The sequence below is a fragment of the Neomonachus schauinslandi genome, chromosome 4 (genome assembly GCF_002201575.2).
Source record: "Neomonachus schauinslandi chromosome 4, ASM220157v2, whole genome shotgun sequence".
NCBI classification, from domain to species: domain Eukaryota; kingdom Metazoa; phylum Chordata; class Mammalia; order Carnivora; family Phocidae; genus Neomonachus; species Neomonachus schauinslandi.
Genome location: NC_058406.1, coordinates 90014024 through 90033091, shown reverse-complemented (window position 1 = coordinate 90033091; position 19068 = coordinate 90014024). Strand labels below are relative to the sequence as shown.

Sequence of the window (19068 nt, the reverse complement as noted above, 5' to 3'; positions counted from 1 at the left end):
ACTCATGTAAATATGGTGGTGGGGGTGGGGGGGGAGGATGAAGGGAGGCTTTGGGTCACAAGCATTTGAAGCCAGACTTTCTGGAGATGACTGCTACAAGTGTCCTATGTACCAACGAAGTAATGCTTAACAGAAGGAATCTCAAGCCAGGGGGACGTGAGGATGGCTTCATGGCCCACCTGTCAACAGGCAATGTCTTGTGGCATCTCTTAAGGCCACTACTCATTGTTGTGCAAAGCATAGCACCATGCAGTGCCCTTCGCATACACTGTGAACGAAACCTCCCAGAGCTATGCAGTGCGCAACTACAACAACCGTACGTGGTGACACTGGCCCCCCTTATTCACCCAGACCATCAAGAGACAGAGTCATACTTATAGTGTAGTAGGCAAGGGGAGCCTGCTTAAAGAGGTGCTGCTTTTATCTTTCTACTGCTGCTGCCTCCTTACTTTGTAAGCTCACTGGTGCTAGAATGAACTCAACTCAAAGTGCCTGCAATTGGCAGATTTGTGTGCATTTGTTTTATAAATATGCAGGGTAGAAGGTTGGCCCGAAAAGAATGAAAACCTAATAAAAATCAGAGTTTTGCCTCTTTCTGTGGCAATGGAAGAAGAGACAGATTCTGGGAGAAAACACCCTTCATGGTTGTGGAACAAACTATTTCTGTGGTCAGCCACAAAAGGACTATAGGCGAAAGGCAGAGAGAGCACAAACTCCTCACCCCCAACACACACACACACACACACACAGAGCCATTACTGAACCACCACGAGCTCGAGGGGAGAGGACAGTTTTATACAAATATGCTTTTGCCCTCCAGAAAAAATCTTAAGGTTTTCATGACCTACCATTCAGACCTTGCTACAACCTCACCCCATTTCCACTCCTGCAGGATTTCTGGAAGCAAATCCTTAAGCAACTTTGGCAGTATTGAAGAAACAGAATCTGAGGTGAGGACTTAGAAAAGAAAAACAAAAACATTCTAGAATCCTTGCAGCTTGTAAGTATGGTCTTGACCACAAAACCTTTTAAATTATCACAGTATGGGGGCACCAGAAAATGCTCCGCTAAACACAATTTGTGCTCAGCACTAACACAGACACACAGCCTGAGCAGTCACATGGTTTGTATTATTCCTAAATTGGTTCCAAGGGAAATTTCCTGGAGAAAGTGTTTTGTGGGTGGTGCCTTGGCTACAGGATCCCTTGGGCCAGGAGTGAAGGCAGCAGAGACTGTTTCCAGCCGCTCCCAAGTCTGTTCCAGTGACACTGGGGTTAGAACTGCCTGGTTCCCAATTATCCAGTCAAATCCCAGGCCACTTTCAAATGCTTCCAACGCAAGCACTAATCCCCCTGGGTGCCCTCTCAGGGGTTATGACTCCTCCGTCCCCTTCGACGACCCCCAAAGAGCTTGCCTTCTTTCTCACAGATCTCTTCCTCTGTGGCAGGGCAACAGCCTGGCAGGTTGCTGATCTCACCCTCTGATTCACACTCATCGGTCATGTGTTGGGTCTTTTTTTTTTCTGTCCCTTTCCCTAAAAAATATATTCCATCTCAGACTGGTTTCCTAGGAAACCAACTGTCAAAAACAGGAATAGACTGGGTGGGAAAAGAATACTCCAAAAATTCCACCTTGCAATGTTTAATAATGAGATAACCCAATTAACAGAAACAGTAACTTTAAACAAAATGTGTGGACTTTTCCTCTGTAGATTTTAAACTCGTCTTTGGATCATGCCCTGAGGACAGCAACCATTTTGAAAGACACTACTGATCGAATGATTAGAACTATTGCAGAAAATCTTGCCAAAGTACAGAGATGGAGGAATCAACTGAAATACTAGTTCGACCCAAGGCAACTGAGGACTTAAAAAAAAAGAGAAATGCAAAGAAAACTCATCTTCCCCCCAAAAGTATCTTATACCATTTAGGAAGGTGACTTTCTAGAGAAAATAGCAAAACTGTAAGAAATGGGGGGGCACCAAGTGCTTAAAAGGAAAAAACAATGGACCCCGATTCTTAAAATTGAAATCAACAAGTATTTATTTTAAAATAAATCTGTTATTCCTAACTCATAATAAAAGAAATCAAAGCAATAAACTAGGAGTGCCTGGCTGACTCCATGGGAAGAGCATGAGACTCTTGACCTCAGCCTCAGGGTCAAGAGTTCGAGCCCCACCTTGGGTGTAGAGATTACTTAAAAAAAAAAAAAAGGATAGAACCAAACTATACCTTTGCCTATAAGTATGGCAAAAACTAAAGTTTAGAAAAGCCAGTGTCAGCGAGGCTGGGGGTGACAGGTGCTCTTGTACCCTGGGGATGGAAGTGTAAATTGGTGTAACCTGGTGGGAAGGCAACTTGGTATCAAATCCTACAAATGTAAAAGCACTTGCCTTCTGAGCAGAAACCCCACTCTTAGCAATTACTTCATAGGTGACTCACACAATAGGCCATCGTATTACACATGGGTGGCCACTGGAGCACTGAGGGAAAGAGCCCCCAAGTGGAACGATCTAATACTCTGTGGGGATTCATAAGTAACGACAGGCATACAGTTAGTGCTCTGCACCACTGGAAAAAAATGAGGTGGATAATCTTGCAAGATAGTGAAAAAAAGCAAGACAACTAATAATATATGTAGTGTGACCTCATTTGTGTATGTTTTTCAAAGGGCATATGTATTTTCTGGAACGATACACAAAAATATTCAGTGGACCTCCAGGAAATGGAAACTGGGCATCATTCAGGGAAGGAAGAATCTTTACTTTTACTTTCTGTATGGTATGAAATTCTTACAATATGTTTATAATATAAATTACATGAAGATCTCTTGAAGTCAGATGCAAAAATGTTAGTCCTAGATTAATGAATTTGGGACAAAGTGAAGACAATTCCTAAAACTATGTACTGGGGATTAACTAAATGTATAGCATTTCATGTAGAATGTCAGAACAAGATTTTGATTTGCTTCTTTAAGACTGCTTTATAACCTCTTTAATGACAGAGCAGCACATGATTGGCTCTTTCCCTGCTTCCTGAGGTGTCTATTTACTCGAAACAGTCAACAAATGGTTTCCCAATCCCCAGAGCTTTGCTCAGTGGTAAAGAGAGTTGAATCCATTCCCACTTTGAAGATTTTTGTGGCCAAGGCAGCTGCTATTTGTCTAGCTGGCTGGAGAATGGGCTATTTTTAACTTTGGGGCTTGGAAATTGGTTTAGGGTGCCTTAGAAGAGATAAAGCAGAGGCCAGGCTGAAGATGTCTCTGACTTTGTGGCTGAAGGTACTTGGTACTTTAAGTCTTGGCACCATAAGGTAGAGAGTGAAGACTGGTAGTAGCATTTTTTTTTTTTTAAGATTTTATTTATTTGATAGACATTGCGAGAGAGGGAACACAAGCAGGGGGAGTAGGAGAGGGAGAAGCAGGCTTCCCGCTGAGCAGGGAGCCGGATGTGGGGCTCGATCCCAGGATTCTGGGATCACAACCTGAGCCAAAGGCAGACGCTTAACCAACTGAACCACCCAGGCGTCCGTGGTAGTAGCATTTTAAGAGGAAAAAAAAGGGAGCTTTAACTGTGTATATGCTAAGAGGCTTCTAGATTCATCACTTACCTAAATTTAATCACAAGTTGATAACCTGCTTTGTGTGCCAAGCATCACTATCCTGTCCCCAAGTTTAAAATTACACTTCCCTGGCTTGAAGGGTTCTCGTATGATTCATTAGTTCTTAATCTTTTCTGGGTTCAACCGTCTTTGAGAAACTGAAGAAAGCTATGGAGTCTCCCTCCCCCATGGTCCCCTCTTGCAGGGAAAAGGGATATAAGAACACACACAATTTTTAAAAGTTCATGGACACCTAAAGCAAACCCACGGAACCCAGGTTAGAAAGGACCACCATAAATGAATGTTCCTAAACCCTCAACTAACCTTTAGAGAAACATTAACTATTATAATCATTTATTTAAAAATATGGCTCATCTCTGCTTTATTAAACTATATCCTAAATGTAATTTTACATTTCCTTAATGATTGAGGATTATTATGAACCATCACTGCAACGTGCTTAATCCAAGACACAGAAACAGGGCAATGTCCTTAAGAATTTCTGGAAAAGTGCTAGGCTCTGATTTACAAAATAACTTTATGTTTACTGATCCTGTAGCCTTGGCTGTCTCCTCCCTTCTTTGTGTAAATTTTGACAGATCTCTCTTCTAATTCTGCTGCAGTAACAGACCAGAAAAACAAGTTCATTAGCGAAAAGTAATTGTATTTCTAATGCTGAGTCAAGGGGCTCACCATTGCTGAGAGCAGGGGGATGGCAGCATCCACCGTCCAGAGGCCTCGTTCTGTGTACTTCCAACAGGTAGTGGTGCTCCGGTGGCTTGAGGCTGCCAGGAGCAAGAAGCAGGATGAGGGGCAATGCTTTTAACTCTTAAAAAAAAAAAAAAAGTCCTAGCCATCCACTTTATTCGATTATACAAATGAAAACTCATCTTTTAATCACTCCTTTCAACTGTAATCTTACGGTTAAGGATTTAAAATAGACCTAATTCATACTAAATTTGAATATGTTTATTTTTAATACTCAAAATGTTGTTTTGGTAGTAGAAATTTTACTGTGGGATGAAGACTTTGTTGCTCCTTTGATTTTTAAAAGAAAACTGCCTGCAACCTGACAATTCACAAAGGGTTACAAATACCTGAGTTATGGGGGCATCACATCTTACAAAATAAACTGTCAGGATCTGGACCTTTGTGGCTCAAATCCAAGAATTTTTGTATCTTTGTGAACGGCTGATATTCTTATTTTTTTGTGAATATGGCTGAACAATGTGAATCCACTATACTTTATAAACCAAGCGCATTTCAACAGGAAGCAAGCGTGGGCTTCCGAGATAGCGAATAAATGGTTTCAGTTAGTTCTAACAGCAAAATATCTTTTTCGGGGTCTTATCAGAATCCGTAATTGCTAATTCTGGAGGTGGAATCAGTTTATACCAGGAATTTATGTGAGATGACAACTTATGTCTTCAAATTCAGCAAGAGATTTAGGAAGCACGATCTAATTCTAAGCCTAAAGTATATGTAGGGTGGAGGCCTCAAAGGATCTCACATCACTGTGATAGGACAAAGTCATCAGTGAGGTGTTAAGTGACTGAATGGGCCAGTGTGTGCTGCCACCACTCTTGGTTCCACCTGTCACAGGGCACTGGATCAGTGTAAATCTCTGTTCCACATACATACTAACTCTGGACAGACAGTAACCAAGGTATACAAGGGCCTCAGATAAAACGCAGACACCAAAAACCAACCCTTTCACTGGCAATGAACTGTTCCCATGTTCGATGCATGAAGAGAGACAAGCCTTTCGTCTCCACACGCACACCCAGGTTAAATTACATAACCTTTTCGTGCCCTAGTTTTCTCGGCTTTCAAATGAAGACGATGATGATAATAGTGCCTATCCTCACAGGATTAAGTAAGAAGATTAAATGAGGTAATATAAGCACTTTGAAACACTGCCTGGCACATATAAAGCTCTAAGTAAGCACCTGCATATTATTATTTTGTTATCACTACCTAGTAAACTAGCAAGTTATGAAATTAATATATCAAAAAATAACATTCCTATATAAAAGATGTTTGAAAATAAGGTAAAAAGATCCAATTCATATGGAACCACAGAAGACAGATATGGCAACTGCAGTACCTATATGAAGAAAATAAAGGTTTTGAAGGTCATAAAGATTTAGGTAAATAAAAAGACATTCTATATTCCTGAATTTCAAGTTTCAATATTATAGAGCTGTCAATTTTTTTAGAGATTTTATCTATTTATTTGAGAGAGAAAGTGAGCAGGGTGAGGCGCAGAGGGAGAAGCAGACTCCCCGCTGAGCAGGGAGCCCAATATGGGACTCGATCCCAGGACCCTGGGATCATGACCTGAGCCGAAGGCAGATGCTTAACCGACTGAGCCACCTAGGAGCCCCGAGGTGTCAATGCCTCTTAAATTAACCTATAAATGTATTGCAAACCTAATGAAAATACCAAAATAAGTTTTGGTATTAACAAAATGATACTAAAGTTCATTTAGAAAAATGTAATAGTTAGAAAATCTCTGAAAAATAAGTGATTTAGGTGTGAGTGGAGATTATATCTGTCACACATTAAAATATAGCATGAATTAGGGGTGTCTGGCTGACTCAGTTGGTGAAGCATGCCACTCTTGATCTTGAGGTCATGAGTGCAAGCCCCATGTGTGGCATGGAGCTTAAAATTATTTTTTAGACTTTTTTTAAAAAAATATTTTATTTATTTATTTGACAGAGAGAGAGGAAAAAAAGAGAGCACAAGCAGTGGGGCGCGTCAGGGAGAGGGAGAGGGAGAAGCAGGCTCCCCGCTGAGCAGGGAGCCCAAGCCGGGGCTCAATCCCAGGACCCTGGGATCATGACCTGAGCCAAAGGCTGATGAGACACTTAACCAACTAGCCACCCAGGCACCCCTAAAAATTTTTTAAAATAAAATATAGCATGAATTAAAATAGGGAAAAAGACATATGAACTATAGGTCATAAAAGAGAATTCAGAAATAGACCAAAATACAAATATAAATTTAGTCTATGATAAAGGTAGTATTTCAGACTAGACGGGGAAAGAGGGATTACCCAATGAAATCTGTACAATATCTGGCTGTTTAGGAAGAAAGCTGGATCCCTGTTAAATACTGTATCAGTCAGGGTTCACTGTAGGAAAAGAAAATCCGCAGGTATTTCAAAGAACAGAAATGAACACAGGTCCTTAAAAATCAGAGAAAAAGGGGTGCCTGGGTGGCTCGCTTGGTTAAACATCTGACTTTGGCTCAGGTCATGATCTCCGGGGTCTTGAGATTGAGCCCGGTGTTGGGTTCTGCGCTCAGCGGGGAGTCTGCTTCTCCCTCTGCCCCTCCCCCTGCTTGTTCTCGGTCTCTTTCAAATAAATAAATAAATACTATCTTTTTTCTTTTTTTTTAAAGATTTATTTATTTATTTGAGAGAGCGAGAATGAGAGAGAGAGAGAGAGAGAGAGAGTACATGAGAGGGGGGAGGGTCAGAGGACAGCAGACCCCCTGCTGAGCAGGGAGCCCGATGTGGGACTCGATCCCGGGACTCCAGGATCATGACCTGAGCCGAAGGCAGTCGCCCAACCAACTGAGCCACCCAGGCGCCCCTATCTTTTTTAAAAACTCAGAGAAAAAGCTGAAGGGGCAGAAACTGGGGGCCAACACAGCTTTCAGACTCGGGCTGTATCATCTTCTGGGGCGCAGGGCACAGGAAGTCAGCACCGTTGCAGCCACCAGCACTGCCTCAAGCCCATGCAGCAGGTGACAGACACTGAGACACGGCGTCTAGTTGCTACAAACAACTTCAGGTGGCCGGAGCTTGCTTGTCCACTAGTACAGCATGGCAGATGGTCTCTACCTTCCAAATCTTGACCAAACGCCAATCACCGGCAGAACCTAACCAGTTCTGAACCCTGCTTATCTTTGAGTCTGCAAAACTTCATTTTTAGCCTTTCATCCCCTGTGGTATGAGATGGGGAGGCATGGGACATAATGCCAAGTGCTAAGAGACAATACCTGGCACACACTGTCACACTAAAGTCAATTCCAGATGGATGAATTACCTGTAAAAATAAAATGAACCTATTGAAATGTTCTAGAAGAAACAATGAATTTATCGTTTTGGTTGTAAAAGGTTATTTCTAAGTACAACATATAATTCAGAAACCAAAAAGGAAAAGTGATGGGTTTATCTACATAAAAATTTAAAATGGTGGTATCTATCAACATGTTGACTCTTGGACAACACGGGTTTGAACTGCACAGGTCCACTTACACAGATTTTTTGGACAAATATAGTACAATACTGTAAATGTATTTTCTTAACATTTTTTCTCCCACTTTATTGTAAGAATATAATAAATAATACATACAACACAAAATTTGTGTTAACCGACTTTATGTTTTCAGTAAGGCTTCTGGTCAACAGTACGTTATTAGTAAAGTTTTTGAGGAGTAAACAGTTTCTCAACAGATTTTCAACTGCATGGTTGGGGCTGGGGGGCAGGGGTCCGCTAAACCCATGTTGTTCAAAAGTCAACTATATTTAAATGCACAAATACTCTGACCAGCTATGCCATTGCTAGAAGATATTATAGAAGTATTTGTGTGTGTTTGCAAAAGTATGTACCCAAACAATGCAGCATTATATATGAGCAAAACTCTGAAGATGAGTAATATATAAGATTATGAGGCCACTATGAGGCCAGGTAAAAGGAGAGATTTGAAACGAACACATTCCCTTTGTGTAACGCATGTGCAGACATATCCTTTTATTATCCAACCTTATACAAATATTACATTGTTTTTATAAAAAGTCAACAGGGGCTATCTTGGTGGGAAGATTATGGTGCATTCTTTTTCTTTTTTGTAACTCTCTGATTTAGAACTTTTAAACTTCCCAACTTCCCCTTCCTCCCCTGCCCCCCAAAAATTAACTTTTGTAACTATACATTTATTTTCTCTTAGAATATTCACACTTATTTTTGGTTTTCTACTTTAAACATACATGATTTTGAAATTATATAAAACTGTTCTTTAGAAGTATCTGGGAAGACAGTATACCCTGTGAAATTATTCTATTTCTATTAATGACAATGATTTTACACATAAAAGAAATTATGAATTTCAACTAAAAAACTCCACTTAGAGAAAATCATGACATACACAGTTTTTACTTTTACAGCCTTTTCATTTAAAATCAGTTCTTTCCCAAAAAACTATACTTGAGTGTAAGACAGATAAGTATCTGATAAGTAATTAGTATGTACATAGGTAGTTGTGAAGAATTACCCACAATTCTAATATATTCAGTTCCAAAGGTGAAAAATTTCCTTTTAGAAAGCATTTTAACATTTCTGCTCATCATCTACAAAGCAGCAACACCATTTAAATTATTAAAAATGGCAAACCCAATGATATGTAACCATGAAGTCCCTTAAGAAATAGATTTGAAAAATCATTATTCCATAAAATATTTACATTGTTTAAATTACATGATAGCAATCTTGTCTTATTTTAGTTGAACATGTTAATAAGAATCTCCAAAAAAAAAAAAAAAATCATTATTCATCCTTAATAAAGGAGACTTTATCCTTGGGTTTATTTAGCATCTTTATATCATCCAAAAGCTTTCTGGGTGTTAAAATATGCGTAGAACCTGGTAGGAGAAAAGATAAAATTTCAGAGGCCAGAACTTAATTGGCTAAGTATATTGCTCTGTCCCTCAAATTTGCAAAGTGCCACAGCTTGGGGCAATTTAACAAAATTTCTACAGGACACATTCCTGGCATCTGCCTATACCACAGTATTTCAGGCCCTCCTCTTCATTGCACAGCACGCTCAGTAAACCACTGCTAGTACTTTGTCTACTCTGTGCAATACATTGATACGCTGACGATCAAAACTGGACGCTACTATCCCTGTGGCAGAACAGAAGAATCACTGCTCAGTCACAGGATCATTAAGCTGTGCTGCAGATTTACAGCTGGTGTACAAATGTTGCATTCCATAGAGGAGGAGAGTTTCCATATCAGTGGCTTTGACTGAAGTTCTTAAAACTAAATTCCATATAGGACTTGCCAATGTCAGGTTCACATCCACAAAAACATTCAAAGTACTTCTGTAGTAGAAATGTATTTATGTCTCAAAAATTATTTAATAATAAGGGCAAGTCCGGAATATAATATTTTAAAGGACATTTTTAATAATATCTAAATAATAAAATATTTTGAAGCTTATTCCCTCAAAATCAGAATCTTTAAAAATCAAATTATCAAAAAAGTCAACCAGGAAAAAACTCTAGTACATCAGATAAAACACACTATGATTAGTAAGTTTTTTTGCACTCAACAATTTAGACCTACATGTAACTTTCAACATAAAGTTTTGCATTTAGTTTGCTTAAAAAAAACTGAAAAGAGGAAAACATGTCTTACCAATAATAACTTCACAGGATTTATGTGCCTGAGAAACTTCATAAGCACAACGCATTTCAGAGTATGTAATTCCTCCGATTACAAAAACAATCAGCTTTGACCCATTTTTTCGGTCCTCTAAGTAATTAGTTCTGGGTTTCTGGCGAGCACTAAAAAATAAACATACACAAACATGTTAAAAGCTTTTCCAAAGCCATAGTGCTTGTAGAGTTTTTAAAAAGCCTAACTCAAGCAAACTCAAATCTGGCACCAATTACCCTGATGTTATGGAAAGGACTTAACTATGGTATGACTGGAGAACCAAGACAGGTTAGGTAGGACAGCCCCACTTCAAGTTTAATTTTGATCTAATAGGGAGTTTGGACAAATCACTCATAACCTAGTTCAGCACTTTTACTCTATATACCTGAAAAGTCTGTGACTTACCATTTTTTTAAAGATTTATTTATTTTAGAGAGACAGTGTGTAAGGGGGAGGAGTAGAGGAAGGGGGAGAAAGAAACTCAAGCAGACTCCATGCTGAGCACAGAGCCCGACATGGGGCTTGATCCCAGGACCCTGAGATCATGACCTGAGCCAAAACCAAGAGTCAGACGCTTAACGGAGGCACGCAGGTGCCCCAAAAGTCTATGACTTTCTGAAGTCTTTAAAACCCTCGTTTCAGTGTCACTCCCATTTTTTTAACTTCAGAAAGTCATAGACTTCTCAAGTATGTTATTTCTTCATATGAAATAAAAGAGTGTCAGCTCTATTTTATAGGTACAGGGAGGGAAGCACCGGATTTGGAGCTGATGTGGTACCAGGACATCCCATGCTGAAACTCACTGAGGTAGGACGGTAGGAGGTACTGAAGACATATGTGCATTCCTGTGTTCACTGCAGCATTACTCACAATAGCCAAAACACGGACAACACTTAAATGGCCATTGGTGGAGAGATGGATAAAGAAAATGTAGTGTATATATGCAGTGGAATATTATTCAGCCTTTAAAAAAAAAGAAGGAAAGGGGTGCCTGGGTGGCTCAGTCAGTTTAGCGTCTGCTTACGGCTCAGGTCATGATCTCAGGGCCCTGGAACTGAGCCCTGAGGTGGGCTCCCTGCTCAGTGGGGAATCTGCTTTCAGAATAATGTTCTTGTCTAGATAATTTCCATCTGCCATCCCCTCTCCCTCTACCCCTCCCCCTCCCCTGTGCTTGCACGCTCTCTCAAATAAATAAATAAAATCTTTTAAAAAAATAAAAATTAAATAAAAATTTAAAAAAGAAGGAAATTCTGCTAAGTGCAACAACATGGATGAACCTGAAGGACATTATGCTAAGTGAAATTACATTGGACTCAGAAAGACAAACACTGCATGATCTTACTTCTATGTGGCATCTGAAACAGTCAAATTCATAAGGCAGAGAATAGAATGTTGGTTGCCAGGGGCTGGGCGGGGAGGGGAAATGAGGTAGTGTTGGTCAAAGGACACAAAGTTTCAGTTATACAAGATGAATTAATTCTGGAGATCTAACGTACTGCATGGTGACTACAGTTACCAAAAATTATATTGTATGCTTGAAATCTGCTAAAAGAGTAGATCTTAAATTATTAAATTAAGCCTTCTCACCACACACACACACACACACACAAAAGAAAGAAAATGGTAAGTTTGTGGAGGTGATGAATATATTAATTAGCTTGTGGTGATCATTTTACAATGTACATGTATCAAAACACCAAGTTGTAGATCTTAAACATATACAGTGCTGTTAAGTCAATTACACCTCAAAAAAAGACCTGGTTACAACTCTGATTCTGCTTCTTTCTAATTCAGTAAGACTTTCGGCAAGTTACTGAACCTCTCTCTAATAGTCAAGGGTTGTTTTCAGGATTAAATGAAATAATGCAGAGGATACACGAAGCATGGAATCTGGTACCAAGGAAGCACTCAATAAATAATAGCTAATGTTTCTATCATTTCCTCCCCCAGATGCTCTAGATCAGCATTGTCTAATACAGCAGCCACTAGCTACATGAGGCTATTTAAATTTAAATTAATTAAAATTAAAAACGCAGTCACACTAGCCACATATCAAGTGCTCAACAGCTCCACGTGGCTACTGACTCATATTGGAGAGGGCAGATACATGACACTTCCATTACTGAAAGAAAGTTCTATGCGGTAGCACTGCTCAAGATCATAGGAATCACTTTTTTTGATCTCACACTCCACTGGTAAAAAATTTTGAGCTTTTACGTGAAAAGTAAATATTTCAAAATAAAAATTTATGTACTTCTATTAAAAATATATATTAGTTTATAAATTAGATATGTATACTGGTGTCTATTAATAAAGTTTAATTTCTCCCTTTTTCAGGTAAAAATAAATATCCCCCCCCCAAATCACCTTGTTACCCATTTTGGAAACCATGTTCTTTCTAGAGGACCTCTAAGACCCTGAAATGTAGGATCCCATGGTAAACTTTTAATAATGTTCTTGTCTAGATAATTTCCATTTGCCATCTTAAGAAATGATGAGGGAGTAAACAATAGGAAGAAAGTAAAGAGAATCAGTAACTGGTTTTGAAAGATGAAACAGGAATAAGATACACTCATGATTCCCATATAAAACAAATCAAGGAGATTCTAAAAGTGCAATTTTGGTTTAAAAACTATTTCAAGGGGGCACCTAGGTGGCCCAGATGGTTGAGTATCCAACTCGATTTCGGCTCAGGTCATGATCTCAGGGTTACGAGATCAAGCCCTGTGTCAGCTCTGTGCTCAGTGGAGAGTCTGCTTGAGATTCTTTCCCTCTGCCTCTATCCCCACTCTTGCACACACACACTCTCTTTCTCTAAAATAAATAAATCTTAAAAAAAATTTTTTTTCAAAAGAAAAACAGAAGAGAAATAGAGTAAGAACAAAAAAAGGGAGATAACACTGCTTAAACAATTATGTGACTAACAATTTTTAAATTTCTGAATAGCAATTTTAGGACAATGGGATTATATTTAATTTGTTTCACATACATGTATAAGATGTGCTAGTGTTTTACATTCTGATAGATATAAAAATAATAATTAAAGCCCTAGATTCTGAAAATCTCACTCTAGAAAGCACCTAGAAGCTTTGGTTAAAATAAGAGTGAACTTTTTTTCACTCTTTATTTATTTAAAAATTTTTTAAAATTTAAATTCAATTAATTAACATATAATGTATTATTTGTTTCGGGGTATAGGTCTGTGATTCATCAGTCTTACATAATACCCAGTGCTCATTACAACACATACCCTCCCCAATGTCCATCATCCAGTTACCCCAACCTTCCACCCCTGTCCCCTCCAGCAACCCTCCATTTGTTTCCTATGCTTAAGAGTCTCTTATGGTTTGTCTCCCTCTCTGGTTTCATCTTGTTTCATTTTTAAGAGTGAACTTCTTTTTAAAAGCACAGTGAAAGTAAACAAATAAGAGAAATCTCCAAAGGCTAGCAATAAAGAGGAAGCTAAAAACTAGAGTGGTAAACTGAGTTGAGGCTTGGTCTGCCTTGTGGAGAGTTAGTCTAATCTTAGCAAACAAGACTTGGGTGTTTACCCGTTTAATGAAGCCTTGGTATTGTGCAAAGTAGGGAGGGACTGGGAGTTGACACCCCTGCATAAGGTAGGGCACTCATTTTTTTATGATAAAGTACATTTTCATACTGCTTACTTGGACTCATTTAAAATAGGTTGCAGTTAAAGAAACACTGCCTTTTAAGTGACTATGCCTCCAGGAGAGTTGCCAGTATAAGAGAGTTCCTTCTGTACCATTTCAATTATTAGTCTGCAATATCATACTGACAATTTCAATTGATAGGTTTTACCTTACAGCTCCTGAGCCATTCCATACTGCTGGATACTGGGAACAATATGGCCATTCTTTTGAATCTAATCTATTATCAATGGCATCCTAGGGAAGAAAAGAATTGACACCATTAAAAAAATGTACATTCTAGGATTTTAAAAATTTGTATATTTTGCATAAGACTCAAAACTTGTGTTTACAATTAAGGAGCCTAAGATATGTAAATATTTAATAAAATAAGGTTAGCCCTCTCTCTGAAACTTATAAAACTTCACTTGCTTCAAAAATTAATGCAATCCTTTACTTTCTTATTAAACCAATATTTACTGAATGTCTACATTTCTTCATTTGGAGCATCTCCATATTGGTTTAAGGACTGCAGAGACCTTAATCTCTAGAGTGCTCAGGGTTTCTAAATACCCATCCTAGTCCTGACATACCTCTTAGGCTATTGGAGAGTTCACCTTGCCCTTCATTGCAGTGGCTCTAAAATAGGATGTGCATCCCTGACCTAGGGGTAATCAAAACAATCCAATGGGATGAGAGAAGTTTTCCTTTTTGTTTAAAAAAATTTTCTATTTTAGGGTTACATTTTATGATATACTTATGTGTACAGCATGTGCTACATATAAAGATTATGCTTCACCAGTACAGTAATACACAGTTTGTAAATAATCATATACTACAAGCTCACGTTCACAATTTTTATGGTTAAGTATGCATGATTAAAACAGTTTGGAGACCACTGCTGTACAGCACAGTAGTATAAAAGGTATTATTAATAAGTGGGCCTAAGGAATGAGCACAAGGTACTTAGTAGTAGTAGTCCAAGAATATTTCATTAAAACTGTAAGAAGCAAAAAAATCAAGTTTCAGGAGAAATCCTGAAGGCCGTGGAATGCCACTGGGCCAAAACTGGATTTTCTTTTTTTAAAATTAATATGCAAATCGTTGTTACAGGGTTCAGGAAGTCAATTCTTATTTTAAAAGTACTATCCAAGAAAGACTACTTAGCTACATCCTTGTTATGGGTAGGGAAAAAAATCTTATGTTGTAGAAAACAAAGTCTAGATTCTTTAAACTTTTCATCTATGATTAAGAATGTGTGAATGACATAAAATTAGCCAAGCAAAACAGGAAAATCATAGTCATAAATTGCACACATTTAGCTCCCAAAGCAAAGCAGAAAAGGGTTTAAGTCAAAGGAAAACTGGAATAAATGAAACTATATTATTATAATTGAAAAACCAATGTCATGATTTTATTGCTCATAATACAATTTTTACAGTTCATTTTCTAATTTCCCATAATTGAATATTAATTTCTAAAAGCAAACAGTACTAAAGGCATAAACCATCTGTTGGACAGAATAGCAAACTATAGTTTACAATTTACAATTTAATAACACAAATACTTTTCCAAGAACACTGGAGTCTAACACTTTCTAACAGTGGTCATATGCAAATGTTGTTTTGTTGAACTTTCATTCAAATAAATTATACTTCTGCTACATATAGTTATTTAAAACAAGTTTTTTTTTTCCCATAAGGCAGTTATGTATGCTTACTTTCATTTATTTTGAGGCAGTCAGTGTGTAAGTTTATTTGAGATCTACACGGAAAGAATCTTCAAATTTCCTTTCTGCCCTTGACCCCTGATACAGCCTTCTTTTGTGAACCCTCCCAGTACTGCATACATTCCTGACCAATAGATATGCTCAGACTGACAGATAAACATACAGAAAGTAAAGAATACTCTACAGAAAGGCACTTAGGGTTTAAGTAAAATTTAATGAACTTTACCTCCAAAATATCTTTGATAAAAGGTGTCCATCGAGAGAGTTGAAAAGTTTCTTCTGTAGACCTATCCTTTCTTAATGGTTTGCTTTGTTGAGACTAATACAAATAGAGGAAAAAAATTTAAAACCTGTAATTTTATTTAGTAAGATTCTCTTATTACATTTTCTTTAAAAAATATTTAAATTACAGCAAATACTATGTTGTATTTGACTTAAAACTAAGAGTGGAGGGGGCACCTGGGTGGCTCAGTCAGTTAAGTGTCTACTTTCGGCTCAGGTCATGATCTCAGGGTCCTAGGATCAAGCCCCATGTTGGGCTCCCTGCTCAGTGGGGAGTCTGCTTCTCCCTCTTCCCCTGTCCCCTCACTCATGCTTCCTCTTTATCTCAAATAAATAAATAAAATCTTAAAAAAAAAACCCCAAAACAAAAAACTAAGAGTGGAAATGCTTACTCAAAAAATCTGAATAGATGGGGTCACATAAATTCACCATATTTTGTGCTCGAATGATAAAATGTATAACAGTATCAGAAAATATATTTACTCAAAAGTGCTATAAAACTTGATGGGAAAGAGAGAGATTCTAAACAGAGTTCTTTCAAAATTTGCTATAAAGGGAATCATAGAGAAAAGCATAAAGAGCAAATTACAACAGAAGACATAAGATATAAATTCACTAGAAAAATGTATTTGTCCAAATTACTCATTTATGGAAAAGAAAACAAAATTAAAAATTTTTTACTTACCAAATCTATACAGTGAAATTAAGAAGACTATGTGGATTCCCATATAAGAAAACATATTTAATGCAAACAACCACATACGTACAGATACGAATATATACTGAATGTAAGATTTCTTACTGGGGGGACAATGGGAACACCAAGGTAACTCCAGTTACGGATCATGTCGCTGTCATTTTCTATCTTTACATTCTGGATCAACCTGTCCAAATTTTCTTCTGTAGTTCCTTAGATAAAAATACGAGTGCACAGTCACACAATTGCTACCACAATCATGTCTAGGTTTCAGGTTGTACCCATGAATAAAGCTTATTAAAGAAAAAGCAAATGTTTAATTATATACCCTTCGGGTCTTCTCCCAATGTCCTGTTTTTCCTCACATTCCTTACTTTCTTACCCAACGTCAGCTACTACCTTTGAATTTTCTAAGACTCTCTTATGATCAATAGTAAATTACTTATTATACAGTGATTTTAGAGCTCAGTATTTTAATATATTGATGAAAATAAAGTCTCTATTACCATTAATACTGAAGATGTAAAGTAGAATCGCTCTTATTTTATCATAATTATCATGATTTTTGTTGAGTAGAACTGGAAGAAGTACTCGCATAGAATCTTTCACCTTCTGTCCTTCTGCATCAGTTCCAAGTGCCAGGTCCTTAATGACAATTAAATATAGTCAGTGGCCTATAATCCAAATTCACTTTTCAGTTAAAAGTATCTTAAATCCTGGGGCGTCTGGCTGGCTCAGTCAGTACAGCATGTGACTCTTGATCTCAGGGTCGTAAGTTCAAGCCCCACGTTGGGTGTAGAGATTACTTAAAAATAAAATCTTTAAGGGCGCCTGGGTGGCTCAGTTGGTTGAGCGACTGCCTTCGGCTCAGGTCATGATCCTGGAGTCCCGGGATCGAGTCCCACGTCGGGCTCCCTGCTCGGCAGGGAGTCTGCTTCTTCCTCTGACCCTCCCCCCTCTCATGTGCTCTCTCTCTCAAATAAATAAATAAAATCTTTAAAAAAAAAAAAAATAAATAAAATAAAATCTTTAAAAAAATACCTTAAATCTTGCCAAATTTTAATGTAACACTGATGATACTTCAAATGTAGGCATCAATTGTAAACTACCGATTGTACAAAATATAAAAAGTCAAAAAATAATTCAGAGAGAAAATCATTAATCTAAACCTATGCTAATATGGTAACCCTGAGCTACATGTGGCTAATGAGCATTTGAAATGTGGCTAGCCTGAATTAAGATGTGCTTATAAGTGAAAACACCAGATTTCTTGACGACTTGGTGTGAAAAAGGAATGTAAATTAGGGCACCTGGGTGGCTCAGTCATTAAGTGTCTGCCTTCAGCTCAGGTCATGATCCCAGGGTTCTGGGATCGAGTCCCACATCGGGCTCCCTGCTCGGCAGGAAGCCTGCTTCTCCCTCTCCCACTCCCCCTGCTTGTGTTCCTGCTCTCGCTATCTCTCTCTCTGTCAAATAAATAAATAAAATCTTGAAAAAAAAAAAGGAATGTAAATTATTTCACTAACAATTTTTATACTGATTACATGTTGAAATGCTAAGGTTTCGAAAGCATTAGGTTAAGTCAAATGTATTATTAAAATTAACCACCTTTGTTTCTTTTTACCTTTTTATGTGACTACAATTGACCCTTGAGTAGCACAGGTTTGAAGTGTGTGGATCCACTTATACATGGATTTTTTTCAATAAATACAGCACAGTACTTTAAATGTATTTTCTCTTCCCTATGATTTTTTTTAGAAACATTTCATTTTCTCTAGCTTACATTACTATAAGAATATAGTATAATACATATAACATACAAAATGTGTGTTAATCAACTGTTTATGTTATCAGTAAGGCTTCTGGTCAACAGAAGGTTATTAGTGTGGGGGAGTCAAGTTTTGGGGGAGTCAAAATTAGACATGGATATTTTACTGTGGGGGGTCAGTACCCCGATCCTCATTCAAGAGTCAGCTATACTGTAATATTTAAAATTACATATGGCTTGGGGTACCTAGGTGGCTCAGTTGGTTAAGCTTCAGACTCTTGATTTGGGCTCAGGTCATGGTCTCAAGGTCATGGGATTGAGACCCTATAGCTTAAGATTCTCTCTCCCTCTCCCTCTGCCCTTCCCCTGCTCAAACTCTCTTGCTCTCTGTCTCAAAATAAATAAATAAAACCACATAGGGCTTGCATTCTATTTCCTTACCACTGGTCTAAACATTTATGACATTACGGGGCGGGGGGGGCTCTAAAACAAGTTAAATGTGCCAATGCAGTATGCTGCAGGATGCTGCATTAAATGTTGCACCTACTCAGAAAGGCCTGACGATAGAGCTACTCTGAAATAATGTTCCGAACACTGAAATTATCACATTTAACCAAATATGTACAATCACAGATTAGGAGGGACGGCTTACTATGATACTTATAGCTACCTGATAATGTTGGTGGGAAGTGATGTATTTATTTTTATTTCTTAAGTAAGCTCCATGCTCAGTGTGGAGCCCAACATGGGGCTTGAACTCGACCCTGCAGAGATCAAGACCTGAGCTAAGATAAAAAGTCGGGTGCTTAACTGACTGAGCCACCCAGGTGCTCTGGGAGTTATATATTTAAATACTGCCTAGTTGAGCCCCCTTCTAAGAGAGATTCTGCGAT

The 19068-nt window shown here is 38.1% G+C and overlaps 2 protein-coding genes across 4 annotated transcripts in view; one reads left to right on the top strand and one right to left on the bottom strand.

Moving 5' to 3' along the window:
• AKNAD1 (AKNA domain containing 1) overlaps positions 1-1843 on the top strand; it is a 35461-nt gene extending 33618 nt beyond the window's left edge. The window contains exons 13-14 of the mRNA XM_021690293.1: positions 821-950; positions 1712-1843. Of these exons, the coding sequence (XP_021545968.1) occupies positions 821-950; positions 1712-1843 (262 nt within the window). The remainder of the gene's footprint in view (positions 1-820; positions 951-1711) is intronic.
• Positions 1844-9106: 7263 nt separating this feature from the next.
• Positions 9107-19068, bottom strand: part of STXBP3 (syntaxin binding protein 3) — a 52441-nt gene continuing 42479 nt past the window's right edge. For all 3 annotated transcript variants that reach the window (XM_021690086.2, XM_021690087.2, XM_021690088.2), the window contains 6 exons: positions 16914-17052; positions 16513-16619; positions 15655-15747; positions 13872-13957; positions 10032-10180; positions 9107-9253 (listed from right to left, as the gene is read on the bottom strand). In XM_021690086.2, the coding sequence (XP_021545761.1) occupies positions 9159-9253; positions 10032-10180; positions 13872-13957; positions 15655-15747; positions 16513-16619; positions 16914-17052 (669 nt within the window). In that variant the 3' untranslated portion in view covers positions 9107-9158. The remainder of the gene's footprint in view (positions 9254-10031; positions 10181-13871; positions 13958-15654; positions 15748-16512; positions 16620-16913; positions 17053-19068) is intronic.